The sequence below is a fragment of the Polyodon spathula genome, chromosome 6 (genome assembly GCF_017654505.1).
Source record: "Polyodon spathula isolate WHYD16114869_AA chromosome 6, ASM1765450v1, whole genome shotgun sequence".
Lineage (NCBI taxonomy): Eukaryota > Metazoa > Chordata > Actinopteri > Acipenseriformes > Polyodontidae > Polyodon > Polyodon spathula.
Genome location: NC_054539.1, coordinates 10558330 through 10572024, shown reverse-complemented (window position 1 = coordinate 10572024; position 13695 = coordinate 10558330). Strand labels below are relative to the sequence as shown.

The 13695-nt window shown below is 35.3% G+C and overlaps 1 protein-coding gene across 2 annotated transcripts in view; it reads left to right on the top strand.

Annotated features, from left to right (window-relative positions):
- LOC121316837 (adhesion G protein-coupled receptor B3-like) overlaps positions 1 to 13384 on the top strand; it is a 195973-nt gene extending 182589 nt beyond the window's left edge. Inside the window, exons 25-32 of one of the 2 annotated variants that reach the window (XM_041252081.1) lie at positions 595 to 766; positions 1172 to 1267; positions 2458 to 2497; positions 10081 to 10715; positions 10838 to 10873; positions 10991 to 11095; positions 12027 to 12080; positions 12483 to 13384. In XM_041252081.1, coding sequence (XP_041108015.1) covers positions 595 to 766; positions 1172 to 1267; positions 2458 to 2497; positions 10081 to 10715; positions 10838 to 10873; positions 10991 to 11095; positions 12027 to 12080; positions 12483 to 12671 — 1327 coding nt within the window. In that variant the 3' untranslated portion in view covers positions 12672 to 13384. The remainder of the gene's footprint in view (positions 1 to 594; positions 767 to 1171; positions 1268 to 2457; positions 2498 to 10080; positions 10716 to 10837; positions 10874 to 10990; positions 11096 to 12026; positions 12081 to 12482) is intronic. The other variant, XM_041252082.1, reaches the window with a different exon arrangement.
- The last annotated feature ends 311 nt before the right edge of the window (positions 13385 to 13695 follow it).

Sequence of the window (13695 nt, the reverse complement as noted above, 5' to 3'; positions counted from 1 at the left end):
TGGTGCATCCAACAGCACAACACAAAATAACCATCTTCAAAACTTACACTGGCAACATCTGTGTGAATATGCCGTCCAGGGCTTCTTGCAGTCCAAAATGGCCGACAAGCACGGTCACTTGATCTGTGACTTCACATGCAAAAGGGCAATACTCATGTTGAACGTTACACACAGGGTGCCTTTTTACACAAGGTGTACATTATGTTGCAAGAATTATTGTAGTCCTAAAGTATTTTTGAAGTAAGCTCCAAATCAACATGTCTAAACATGTGTAGGGACCTGTTTGTTTTTTTTTCCTTCAAAAGAGACCTTTAGGCTGACACCCCCATGTCATATCAGTGTTGTGGGGGACTCAGGCTTCCGGGTGTCAAGCAAACCAGCACACTTCAGGAGAATCTTGTTGACTGTTATAAAAATAGCTTTTAACAACATAAAACCTTTTCTGAATTCCCCACCATGTTCACTTTGGCTTTCTCTCTCTTACAAGGTAATATTAAATAATTCTCAGATCCGAGCTAAGTCTGTCCTTGAGTGGCTTACACAAGCCTGATTCAGTAATCTTATTTGAATTCTTCTTCTTTTCTGTTTGCTCAGGGCATCCCTGTGGAGTTCGTGTGTGGTGTTGCCGCTCCTTGCACTAACCTGGATGTCAGCAGTCCTGGCAATGACAGATAAACGATCCATACTGTTTCAGATACTCTTTGCAGTGTTTGATTCATTGCAGGGATTTGTTATTGTCATGGTCCACTGTATCCTCAGAAAAGAAGTAAGAGTAAATAAAAGGAATTAACTGCAAGAATGTTCCTTTGACTGGCATGGTGTTTCTTTTGCCAGGCTCTTTGTTAAAGACAAACTGAGATGCAGTTTTGTAAATCTGTAGATGCCATTTTGTAAACCTTAGCAACAGTATCCTATGGTGCATTGTACCAAACCATATTATCCTCTTTCTCTTGGATTGCTGTTGCTACCTGCCAAGCTATTTCTCTTCAGCACATATATAGCTACTGTACATATAGTATGAGCATTTAGAAAAAGCTACACTTTTTGTGGTTTGCTGGACAGTTTATTTTTATCTTATTGTCACAGGGAGAGTTTAATAAGTTATGTTTATTGCTTTCAATGTGTCATGCACATCTATAGAAGTGGTGAAATATATGTATTTTTATTACAGGTCCAAGTTGCATTCAGATGCAGACTAAGGAACTGTCAAGATCCAATCAATGTTGATTCGGCTGGTTCTTTTCCAAATGGGCATGCACAGATCATGGTTAGACTGACCTTTATTCTTTCATCCACAATGTACTTAAAAGAAAAAGAATTGCAACCGGTTAAAGTTAATTTTCCAAAGTCAAACAGCATATTTATTGTAGCTTAAGGAAAAGTTCAGGAAAATACTTTATTTACAGAAACATCACATTTTTGTATTTGAGAAACATAGCAGCAGAGTATGGTATGGAGAATATACATTTTTAACATCATTACCTCAAAATCACCCAGAAATGAACAGATCACAAAAGCTGGTTATGCTATTTAAATGATTCTACATTTAGATGATTCGGCATGTACTGTTTGTAGATTTGTCTACACAGTAAGAAACATTAAGAAACACTTCCAATTCCTAATTCTTATTTTCTCCATGTTTTAAACCAGGCCTACAAGTCACCATGGGTAATGTCCTGACATTATTCATAAACTAACAAATGTCCTGCATTTGTTCTTATGACCTTGAATTTGTGTTATCCTATTTGCCTAATTTATTAAGAGGTTTTGTTTAATCTGAAGCGATTGCTTCAGATGAAGAATTGCTATCTTGGTGTTTATCTTCTCCATACCCCACTCTGGATGAACTGTAATTACAGGCTGGTTATAAACTTACTGCTTAACTAATGGCTGCAATTTAGACAGTTTGCTGCTGGAGTGAAAACTGCAATTTGCTTTAAGTTATTCATTACGTGTGTCAGTTAGCTTTTTTATCTTGCATCCTGGATTGCTATAATAATGTAATGTTCTCTATGTGTCCTTTGAAATGAGATGTCAGTATCTTCATTCCTAGTTAATGCAGTCACTGTGAACTTTTTAATAATAGTATAATTCTGCTCATGTTTTTTAGTGAAAGCGTGGGTTTTGCTGTGGCTGTGGCGCTCAATTCAGTTGCTCATTTCTAATTAAAGTATTACATGGGTCAGCTTTAAGAAGCTGCAACAGCAGTGTTATACACTCTAGATTTAAGTGATCAAGTGTGTGTAAAAAGCACATACCTTTGCCTATGAACAAATTAATGTATGATGGTCATAAAATTGTATGGCCAAGATTTGGAAATTTATTCATTTCCTAAATAAAATATTTACATACATTCAAAAAAAGCCTTACATAAGCATTAAGTAAATGGCAAACTCATAAAGAAATTTAGCAGGTTTTAACCAGCAAAAGTACAATCAACTTATTGTGTCTCAACAGACAGACTTTGAGAAAGATGTGGACATAGCTTGTCGATCAGGTAAGGCACACAAGGTTTACTTTATCAAATTAGGTGCTAATTATTATAGATGTCAAATGCTTGACAGCCATTAAAATCCGTTCAGTTTTTACCCAAAAGGTTGACATTGTGTAAATAGTAAATACTCAAGGTTTTCAGTAACAAATTATTTTTTTTTAAATAGTTATACAAATGTATAGCTACTAGCATCTCTCCAATTCTATAGATATCTATATATATATATATATATATATATATATATATATATATATATATATATATATATATATACTTAGTATTATATTAATAACATAGAGTAATACATCCACATAGATTGATTAATGTAGGTAGAGTAATACATCCACATTGTTAATAAAGGCTATGATCTTATAGTGGCTGTCCTGTATAGTAATACTTAACAAATCGATACTAGAATATGAAAAAAATAAGCCCAGTCAGAATTTGTTTTTTTTAAAAGCATTTTTATTGTTATTTTTATTTTAGTAAATGTAACAAATTGTCACCTAAAAACCCTTGTTTCGGGCCACTGTCAGTCATATATCTGAAAACACAAGACAGCTGAGCTGTGTTTGCAGCATTGGTTTCTTCATCTACCATTAGAGCTACGCACTTGGCTTGCTATCGGCTTTTATTGCATCTAGCAGAATCTGAGACACCGAAGAGATTAAATTGTTCTGAAACTTGTTACCCGAGAATTCTGCGGCTATTGACAAGTGATTGCTTAACATGCAGTCATAATCAGAAATCAGAGAAAGTAATTCCACATAATTACCTTTATATGAGGAATTGGTTCCTTCATTGTGCCAGTTATTGCTTACCAAGGTAAACAACAGAATCAATTGAGCGTAGAACCTCACATTTTTTTCTTACTTGCCTATTGTGATGTATTCTGCTCATCCAGTTGAACATCAATCCAGGTTTGTCCAAAAGTTTTGAGTGTAACAGTGGCTTGCAAGTGAGTTTGGGAACGCTCATGTTTTTGTGCTGACATCGTTAGACATATTGCCTGTTCCATATCGCCTTTTCTGTACTGAACAAAAGACAGTTCCAGCAGTATCATTTGCTAACTGTTTTTGGAAGTGGCGAGTGTATCTGTTTCACTTCCTATGTCTGTTCAGGTATTTGTGGTGTATACCTCCCTTTTTTAACAATGTCCAAATTTTTTAAGAAAGTTGTTCTTGAAAATTGATTCTTAACCAAATCGACTACAATGTCTCCATTGTCTGGTGCCATTTTTTTTTTTAATTTGTAAAAAGCAATTCGAAATATTTCTTCGAAATTCTCACTAACGGTCTCTGAAATAAACAATATCATGTGAAATTCAGCTATTCATACACCACTTACCCTAGCATATGTATATCCCACCTTTGCTCACTAATGATTGGACAGATGCAAAACCAGGACAGATCTTTGACTTTCCCTTTGGTTAAACTCCCAAGACCTTCAACTGAAACGGGTACCTTCAACGGTTTATGTCTCGCCTCTGCTCACTCATCATTGGACAAATGCATAACAAGGGGCAGATCTTTGACTCACATTGGTTAAACCTACTCAAGACCGAGGCAAAGAATACCTTCAATTGTTTATGTCCTGCCTCCACTTACTTATGATTGGACTGCCGCGGTGAAAATGTAGATTTTCTATTGGTTGATTTTATTTTATGTAAAAAAATAATAATTCTGCATAATTAAACTGTAAACTCGCACTCCTAGCACTCCTGTCTTGTCCCTCTTAGCATACCATAATTAATTTTCTGTGGCACCATTTTAGTGCATGCCAGGATTGAATGTATGTAGTCATCGTTTGAATTTACAATTAGTCACGGAACCACATTATGTAGCAAAGCACTCAAACTGAAGGACTTGTTAATTGGAAGTTAATTTTTTTTTTCAAACTTCCTGACAGTTCATTGGATTGAAAGAGGGTTACTTGTATCTACTGTCAAAGGGCATTCCAGTATCACAGAAGTGCATCTAATCTGTTGTATAACCTTCATACTAAACATGCTTTCACTTCTTAAAATACACTTTCAGGGCCTTAGCCAGCCATGTTAAAGTTTTGTCCCATGGATGTTCTTTTGGACTTAGGTCAGGAGAAAAAGCTAGCCACAGCAAGGCCTCGACATTGTTTTCTTGAAGTCATGCAATTATAGTTCTAGCACTGTGTGGTCTTGTGTTGTCCTTCTGGAAATTGACACTTCCGGATTGGCTTGCAGGAATGGAAAAACGATTGCCTCGAGGACTTCATAAATGTGTTGCCAAGCAGTAAGGTTACCCTCAATCTGCACCAAAGGCGTTCTTGTGTTAAAGGAGATTCCTCCCCACATCATCACACTTCCACCGCACGACGTGTAGGTGACCCTTTGCCTTCCAGGACGTGGCCTGTCCCTCACAGAGCCGGTTTCCTGGTTTCTCTGGACTAGTCTACTGATTCTTGAAGCAGAACATCTCTGGGCAACTTCTCTCACAGACAGGCCGCCTTCAATCATGCCGATAGCAACCAGACGATCTTCATTACTCAGCTGGGACATGGTTGTATCTTTCGTTGTTGAGCTAATTAAAATCATGTCTTTTTGAATGGCTATTTATACATATTCTTAATCAACTCATTTTGGCAATTTTAACTCAAATACCAAACACTGAGCACCTGGTGTTTTTGTGCATCAGTGTATATATATATATATATATATATATATATATATATATATATATATATACACATACACACTATCAGTCAAAAGTTTTAGAACACCCACATTTTTCCAGTTTTTATTGAAATTTAAGCAGTCCAGTGAATAACCTGAAATGGTACAAAGGTAAGCGGTAAACTGCCAGAGGTTAAAAAAAAAGTTTAGGTTAAAAAAAACTGAAAAATAATGTACATTTCAGAATTATACAAAAAGGCCTTTTTCAGGGAACAAGTAATGGGTTAACAATTTACAGCTGTTCTGCAGCAATGTGAGTAAATTAAGCCTTGAAAGTTGATGCTAACAATTTCTATAGGTGTCCCAACTTTTGTTGATTACTTACAAACCCTCTGTCTGTATAAAAGCAGCGTTGGAACAGACTGTGTTACTACATCCTCTTAAGCATTATTTGGACAGTATCGTACTGCAGGAAGTAGTATATTGCTATCATAATGGGGAGAAAAAGGCAATTAACAAAGGAAGATAGACAGACCATTATAACCCTTAAAAGTGTAGATCTTTCCTTAGAGAAATTGCAAAGAAAGCCAAGGTGTCAGTGAGTACAGTTTCCTACACCATCAAAAGGCACTTGGAAACTGGAGGAAACTCTGACAGGAAGAGGTCTGGCAGACCCAAAGCCACAACAGAATCAGAAGACAAGTTTCTGAGAGTCAACAGCTTGTGTGATAGACAGCTCACAGGACAACAGCTTCAAGCACAGCTTAACACTGGTCGAAGTAAGCAAGTCTCATTTTCAACTGTGAAGAGAAGACTTCAAGCTGCAGGTTTGACAGGATGAGTGACAGTAAAAAGCCATTGCTAAAATGGCAAAATAAGAAAAAGAGGCTTGCCTGGGCCATGAAGCACCGCCAATGCGGCTCTTTTGCTGGATCCAGAGTCGGCAACTTGCACAGAGTTAGTGGCACCCTGAACCAAAACGGCTACCACAGCATTTTGCAGCGCCATGCAATACCCTCTGTTATATGCCTAGGTGGTCAGGGGTTCATCCTACAGCAAGATAATAACCCAAAACATACCTCCAGTCTATGTCAGAACTACCTTAGAAGAAAAGAACAAGACTTTAGACATCAAATCATGGAATGGCCAGCACAGTCTCCAGACTTAAATCCCATCGAGCTGGTTTGGAATGAACTGGACAGAAGGGTGAAAGCAGAGCAACCTACAAGTGCAACACATTTGTGGGAACTTCTGCAACAGTGTTGGGAAGAACTTTCCAAACAGTATTTGATTTTCATTGTAGAAAGAATGCCACGAGTGTGTTCGGCTGTTATATCTGCAAAAGGTGGCTACATTGATGAGTCAAAAATTTTGATTATATTTTGTTAAACAAAATGATTCCATGATTTCTTTTTTATCTCCAATTGTTTATTTGGTCTATGCTCTAATTTCAGAGTACATCGAGACATTAAACTTACATATATATTATATAATATATATATATATATATATATATATATATATATATTATATATATATATATATAATATATATCATATTGGTTTCTTCACCTCCCTTTGCCAAATCGAATCCATATCCATCAGCTTACTAGGGGGCAGAAGGGCAGTTGCAATTATTTGCAACATAATAGTTGTAACACATTCCATTAATGATAACAGAACCATACTGAATGAACTAATACACACTGCTAAGCCATAATGCTTCATTATCAGGACAATTGTGAATGTTTTCCATATCTTGTAGTCAATGCTGGTTATATGTAATCCATTTTTAAAGTCCTGTATTATTCAAGATAAAAACAATAACACAGCATCATGAACATAGCATTTGCTGGTTAAGTGTATGAACATTGATACACTCAATCCAAAACACCTGCTTAAATCGAAATATTTCTATATGGCTGGTATCTGGCTGTCTGTTTAAAAATAATATTTACTGTATATCAAAGTAGGAGCTGAACAAACACGTTGAAGGTCTTTTCAATGCTTTGTGATTCAACCCTTTAGAAAATGTGTTTATTACACAGGAGGCCTTCATAGATTTGTTTTTGAGCAAGGCTTGTTCTAAACCATCAAGGTCAAACATATTGATTGACTTTTAGAAAGCCAAGAGGTTTTTTTTTGTTTGTTTGTTTGTTTGTTTTTTTTTTAAACTGCATGCGTTTTTAATGAACGTAATCAACAATTAGTGCAAACTGCAAAGCAAAGACTTGATTGAGTTCAAATGTGAATGTCCGGTAGCATTTGCTAAATGCTAAAATTAAACAGTAGATTTGTTCTGCTTTTTTTTTTTTTTTTTTTTTGTGATGCACATTCTTGTTGCCATGGTGATGCTGTATTTCAGTAACCAAGCAGGGTTTCTCGCACCCTGTGGTCAGCTGATAACAAGTCTTATCAGAGTGAACAATGGTAAATGGATTGTACTGTACTGTGTTCCCCCTTCAATTCACTGGAAACTGCATGAAACCATTGCTTGTGAATTATTTTAAAGCATTTATAACCCTTGTACATTGAGCCTTGTTTTTCGAATAAATCTTTAATTGTATACAGTGATGGTATCTAGCCAATTTGATTGTGTACAAAATGTAGTTTAATCAAGCATGCATATTTTTAGCATGTTCTCTTAATTCACTTTATTTAAAGAAACTACTTACTAATTATTGACATGTTATTTTGCATTTCCAGTTCTGTTAGGCATTCCAGGCTGTGAGTATACAGCTACTTGCATACTGCAATAATAACTCCAGACTTAATTATGTCTGATTATGAGCGCAAGCCGGAGTTAAGAGACCGAGAAAGGATGCATGTTTTTTTTTTTGGTTTTTTTATGTGCAATTTCTTTTAAAACTGAGTGATTGTGATACTTAGTACTAATGTTTTCTAAATATTCATTAACTTTGTAATTACCCAGATGCATAGCCATGCCCTGTTTGCTGGAGCTTGTCTGTAATATCTTGTCTTGTGTAGAAACTACCCTTGCATTAATAACAATTTTGCCCAAGTGCATTTCTGCTTGGCTTTCTGAACATGAAAATTAAGACTCCGGTACACACTGTGTTTATGGAAGGATGCAAGCAATAGGTCAAAATAGTCAAAACATTGATAAAAGCATAGAATACTTAACTGTAAGGGCACTGTTTTCTACAGATGTATTGACCTCTTATAAAGATTAATAAATGTATAAGAATTACAGTGCAAAAAAGTGTGGCGGTATTTCACTACTGTCTAAATAAGTGTGCTTAAAAAAATAACATTTGACATTATATCTGAAGGGTTTAAACCATTATTATTTCAAAACAGTCTAAATATCAAGCTGTATTTTACTTCTAAAAATGTAAATTGTTGTTTTAATAACATTAATAAAAGTGGTTCGGGATCAGGGCTCATTGTGCTAAAACAAATAACAAAAAAAAGGTAATGAAATATATTTTGTGTGCATTTTTTCAACTCTAATGTACGCAATTAAAAAATAAATTAAGCAAAATGCAAAAGGATTTTGGAATACACTGCCCATTGCCCTTATCAAATGACTGCAAGAACTGAGCAGCAGTCTCTGCTCTCCTTTTGAAAATGTTTATTAGATTGAGGAAATGGTAGAAGCTAGAAAATTGCCACTGGCTACCAATAGGAGCTCAGCTTTATTCTGTCTAACTGTCTTGGTTTTAAATGAGTGAATTCTACCGGCAGTTGTATTTAGGGCAAACAAGAGGCTGATTTCATAAAATGGAAGTGTATGTGACAAATCCAGTAGGAATAGGAAGATACAAGTGAATCATAGTGATGTGCAAAATTTGAATTTCTTTTTATAATGAATGTCAAATTCCCTTGATTTTTACAGTGGCACATGCTCACCTGTACAGCAGAAAGCAGTCAATGAGGCTTGCCAAAGTGAAGAGTTAAAAAAAAAAAAAAACTGCAGCTTTGCTTACACTTAAGTCAACAGTTTGCAGTTCAAGGACACTTTTATTAAACTTTTATTTTCTTTAAAACTGGTTCTTAAGTTTCTCTGTGGGTCACGTGGTGCAGTCAGATTGATCAGTGCATCACATACATGTCCACCCTCTTCTCTGATATTTCTAAATTCCCGCCAACAGAGTCATGCAACCAACGTGCTGCAAAACCAAACATAATTCCCTTCTATGGCATATTGTACTACTGGGTTGTAAACTGTAGTAACTGGGAATGTAACATCGTTCATTACAACCACTCATTTACCATTTCTCTGTGCCTCAGTCCCACTCAACTTTAAATGTGGAACTTCACCTGGAGCAAAATGAAAATCTGTTGCAAAAGAATATCCAAAAATAACCAACAACAGTCAGAAACAGTAAAGAACAGTGCTTGTACTACAGCTACAATCTAAAACTACTCCAGCTTAACTGTGGGAGTGTCAGGTCTTATTACCAGCAACAGAAAGCAGGGCCATCTGGTACCAGAGGAAGCAATGAATATCTGTCCGCCACATTGCACATGAATAACAACAACTGCAAAACTTGTAAATTTCAAAATCAACAAGAATTAAGTTAAAGGAATACTTAATACACTGTAGTTGCCTAATAATTATTTGTCATCAGTTTATTATCCAATGGTATGTTTTTGTAATGATCATTATTACTGTTGAAGTCTGAGCAAGGTGGGATATTTGTTAGGTCACGCATTAAGTGTTGTAAAGTTGTAAGTGATGGCAAGGACGTTAAAATCTTTTTCAGTATTAATCAACGTGCTGCATCTTCAGAGAGAGGTCTTATAGTTTTGATGTTGCAATAAACTTGGATTATCATTATGAAGAATTAAGTCAGTAAAAAAACAGGTTCATTAGGCATTTATGTATGTGTGTGTGTGTGTGTGTGTGTGTGTATATATATATATATACACACATACACACATTTATGTCATTCCTTTTTTCTTTCATTTGGCAGTTCTTCACAAAGATCTGGGACCGTGCAGGGCTGCCACGATAACAGGAACCCTCTCTAGGATTTCTTTGAATGATGATGAAGATGAAAAGGGTCCCGAAGGCATGAGCTATTCAAACTTGCCGGGAAACATCATCTCCAAGGTTCTCATCCAGCAACCATCAGGACTTCATATGTCCATGGGAATGAACGAACGGACTGACCAGTGCATCAACGACAACAGCAGCGATTTGAGGCGAACAGTTTATCTGTGTACAGATGATAACCTGAGGGCAGGAGATGCAGAGCTGATGCATCCACAAGGCCAGATGATGGAGAGTGACTACATTGTGATGCCAAGAGGCTCAGCAAATGCTCAGTCTCTCATGAAAGATGATAGCAAATTCAATATTGGCATGGATACCTTACCACACGAAAGGCTAATGCATTATAAAGTGAATCCCGAATTCAATAGGAATGCTCCTGTAATGGATCATATTAACATGAATTTAGAGCAGCAATTTGCTGCACAGGAACAAATGCAAAACATGCAGTTTGAACCGCGAACAGCAGTAAAAAACTTTCTTGCAGAAATGGAAGAAAATGCAGGCTTATCAAGAAGTGAAACTGGGTCTACGATATCTATGAGCTCTTTAGAGGCGAGTACAAATTTAAGTTTGTTTACCATCTAAAAACATTAAATCAATACTTGTTGACGTATTTGATTTCATTATTTTCTTTTATTGAACATAATGACATTTCTTTTAATTATTTTTAACAGAGAAGGAAGTCACGCTATTCTGACTTAGACTTTGAAGTGAGTATGATCATTACAGTGACATCTTTAGGTTGGAGTGTAATGTATATAACAAAACATTTCAAAAAATAACATTGACACTGTGAATTCAATTGTTCATTTTTTTTTTATTTTTAGAAAGTAATGCACACAAGAAAACGACACATGGAGCTATTCCAGGAACTCAATCAGAAATTTCAAACTTTGGACCGATTTAGAGATATACCAAATATGGGCAGTATGGTGAGTAACAGGAAGCTGCTGAAAAAAAAAAATGTATCCCAGAATTAAGACATCTTTTTTTTTTTTTTTTTTTTTTTTTTTTTTTCCCATAATATTGGTTCCTTGCACAACTCTGCTCTCTTGGTGATTTGAAGGGATTAGTAATGATCCCACTAATGCATTCATTCAAAGAATAGCCTGCATACAAAATGTTACCTTGCAGAGAAAATGTAGCTTTTAAAGATTGCAAAAATAGGGTGAGAGACAGGGCTGCATAGCTGTTCAGCCACATTAGACAGCTTTTCAGAAAGAGCTGCATTCACTAAAAGTAAATCAGAGTTAGTCATGTCACTAATCTCTCCTTGATAGCAAACATAAGCTGTTTTTTATTATTTTAAGAGCTTACAGTAAATATTGTTTTTATTATATGCTTAAGGTTATATAATTGACATTGTATATATAAAGAGCATAACACGGGGTAAACAATACCTTCAGTTATTTATGACAAAACTCTTAAGATTAACTATGTGTTTGGTTATAAGGTATAGACGATTAACATTTAAATTAGCAATAATTGTATTGCATTAAACCCTTAGGAGACAGCCTTGTGGTTACACACCCCCTTACCTATTCCTGTTTGGCATTTAAAAGGTTGCTATCCAAGAGAGTAAGCAAGTCAAATACATTATGTTTTAATGTAAAAGTATGGCACATCTTCTTTATACATCAGATAACAAGCGGAAGCCCTGCCACACTTTTTATGCCACTTTATTTACTGTAACATATAATTTCATCCCATGATTGGTATTGCCCATAATTACAGTATTTAAACTATATATATATATATATATATATATATATATATATATATATATATATATATATATATATATATATATATAGTATATTTTTAGAAAAATTCTGACGATTGATATTATAATTCCTTTCAAAGAGTGGAAAGTCATGGACCCTATCTTCTTCTGGGCATAGGCGAGGGCACCTAAGTGTAAGTCATTTTAAAGTTATTGCTTTCATGCACGCCAAGCACTGTACCTGGTCGTCTTCCCCCAAATTTCAATCAGTCTTTCTCTAAATGTAATTTAGCTCTTGTTGCTTGGTAACCACTGCAGAGGCATTTGTAACTCATAACCCTGTTTTTTTTGCTTTCTTTCTAAAGTACAGTGCACCAAAAATCATTTATGGAAATGGTTAGCATCCTTAATGCATTAATTCTGACTAAAGCATACCAGAGCCCCTTTCCATAAGCATGTTAGATTAACGCGAGAATAAAATGGAATAAAAAAAAGTGGCAGGGTTTTGAATAAAACCCAGTCTGACGGATACAGAAAGGGCACCAAAGCAACACACTATATTATTTATGCTTCTCTTTTTCTGCTTCTGTTTACAGGAAAAGGCAACGCCAAACAAGAATCCATGGGATAGTTACAGCACCCCCTGTGAATATCAGAATTACGCTACAATGAATGTGTCAGAGACAGATGCAAAGGATATGTTAGAAATGACAGCAGCAGAATGGGAAAAGTGTGTTAGCTTACCTTTAGATGTCCAAGAAGGAGATTTTCAAACAGAAGTTTAAAAGAGGAGACCAGTTTGCTTGCACTGACAACATGAAAGACCTTTTACAGCCTGACATACATATCTGGACTTTATAAGTATGGCAGGGACATAATGTGCCAATAAGTAAATGTCAGTGTTTCATTGTATTCTCACTGATGTACTTAGTGAGACAACCAGGTGTACAATAATAATTACCATCATGTGTTTAAGTACCTGTGGAATGAGTTGGTAAGGTAATCTTTCTAGATAAAACCTCAAGCAACGGTTCATGTTGTAACAGCTTCACTGGGTTTAGTTTTCCAGGAACTTCACCCTGAAGCACAATGTAGATATTTATGCAGGTTTTTAAAGTTTATAACAGTCTGTTTGGCCATTACTACACTTTTTACTTTATAATATACAAAAGCAAAGTTTTTTCTGTCATTTAAATGAATGTTTGTTGAGCTACATTCTTCATTGCTTTAAATGCAATAAAGGTAATACTCACTTTTATATGAATAATATATTTCACATCTTTATTACTGCAGGCTTTACTTGAAAGCTTCATAGCTTTCTTGACTGCAGTCCTGTATAAAATATTTAAAATGTTGTATGGTGTAAATAAACTTTTGTCTACATATGTTTTACTTGTGCCATTTATTTTAGTCACATTTAAGACCAGAGAAAGTGTAGAGAAAATGTTATAATCAAAAAATAAATGTAAATAAAAAAGTGAATTATGTTCTTACTGCTTCAGAGGATTTGTCTGAACTCAATGCTGAGCTCAGCAGCTTTAGCTGCAAAAATCAATTTGTCCCATGTAAACATAAAGGGCCCAATTGAATTAACTTTTAGCAATAAACAGTGCAAAGGAGCAATTTATATTTTTATCTGATTAGCAGCTGATGAATAAAAATGCTCTGTTTATACAACATGAAATGTTACAATTTTACATGAATTGTGCCTAGTCCGGGTTACTATAACAATACAATTATTTGGCATTCTGATTTCATCTTGGTTCACCATGTTGGATTACATTCTCAAAGCTATTAACTAAATTGCCA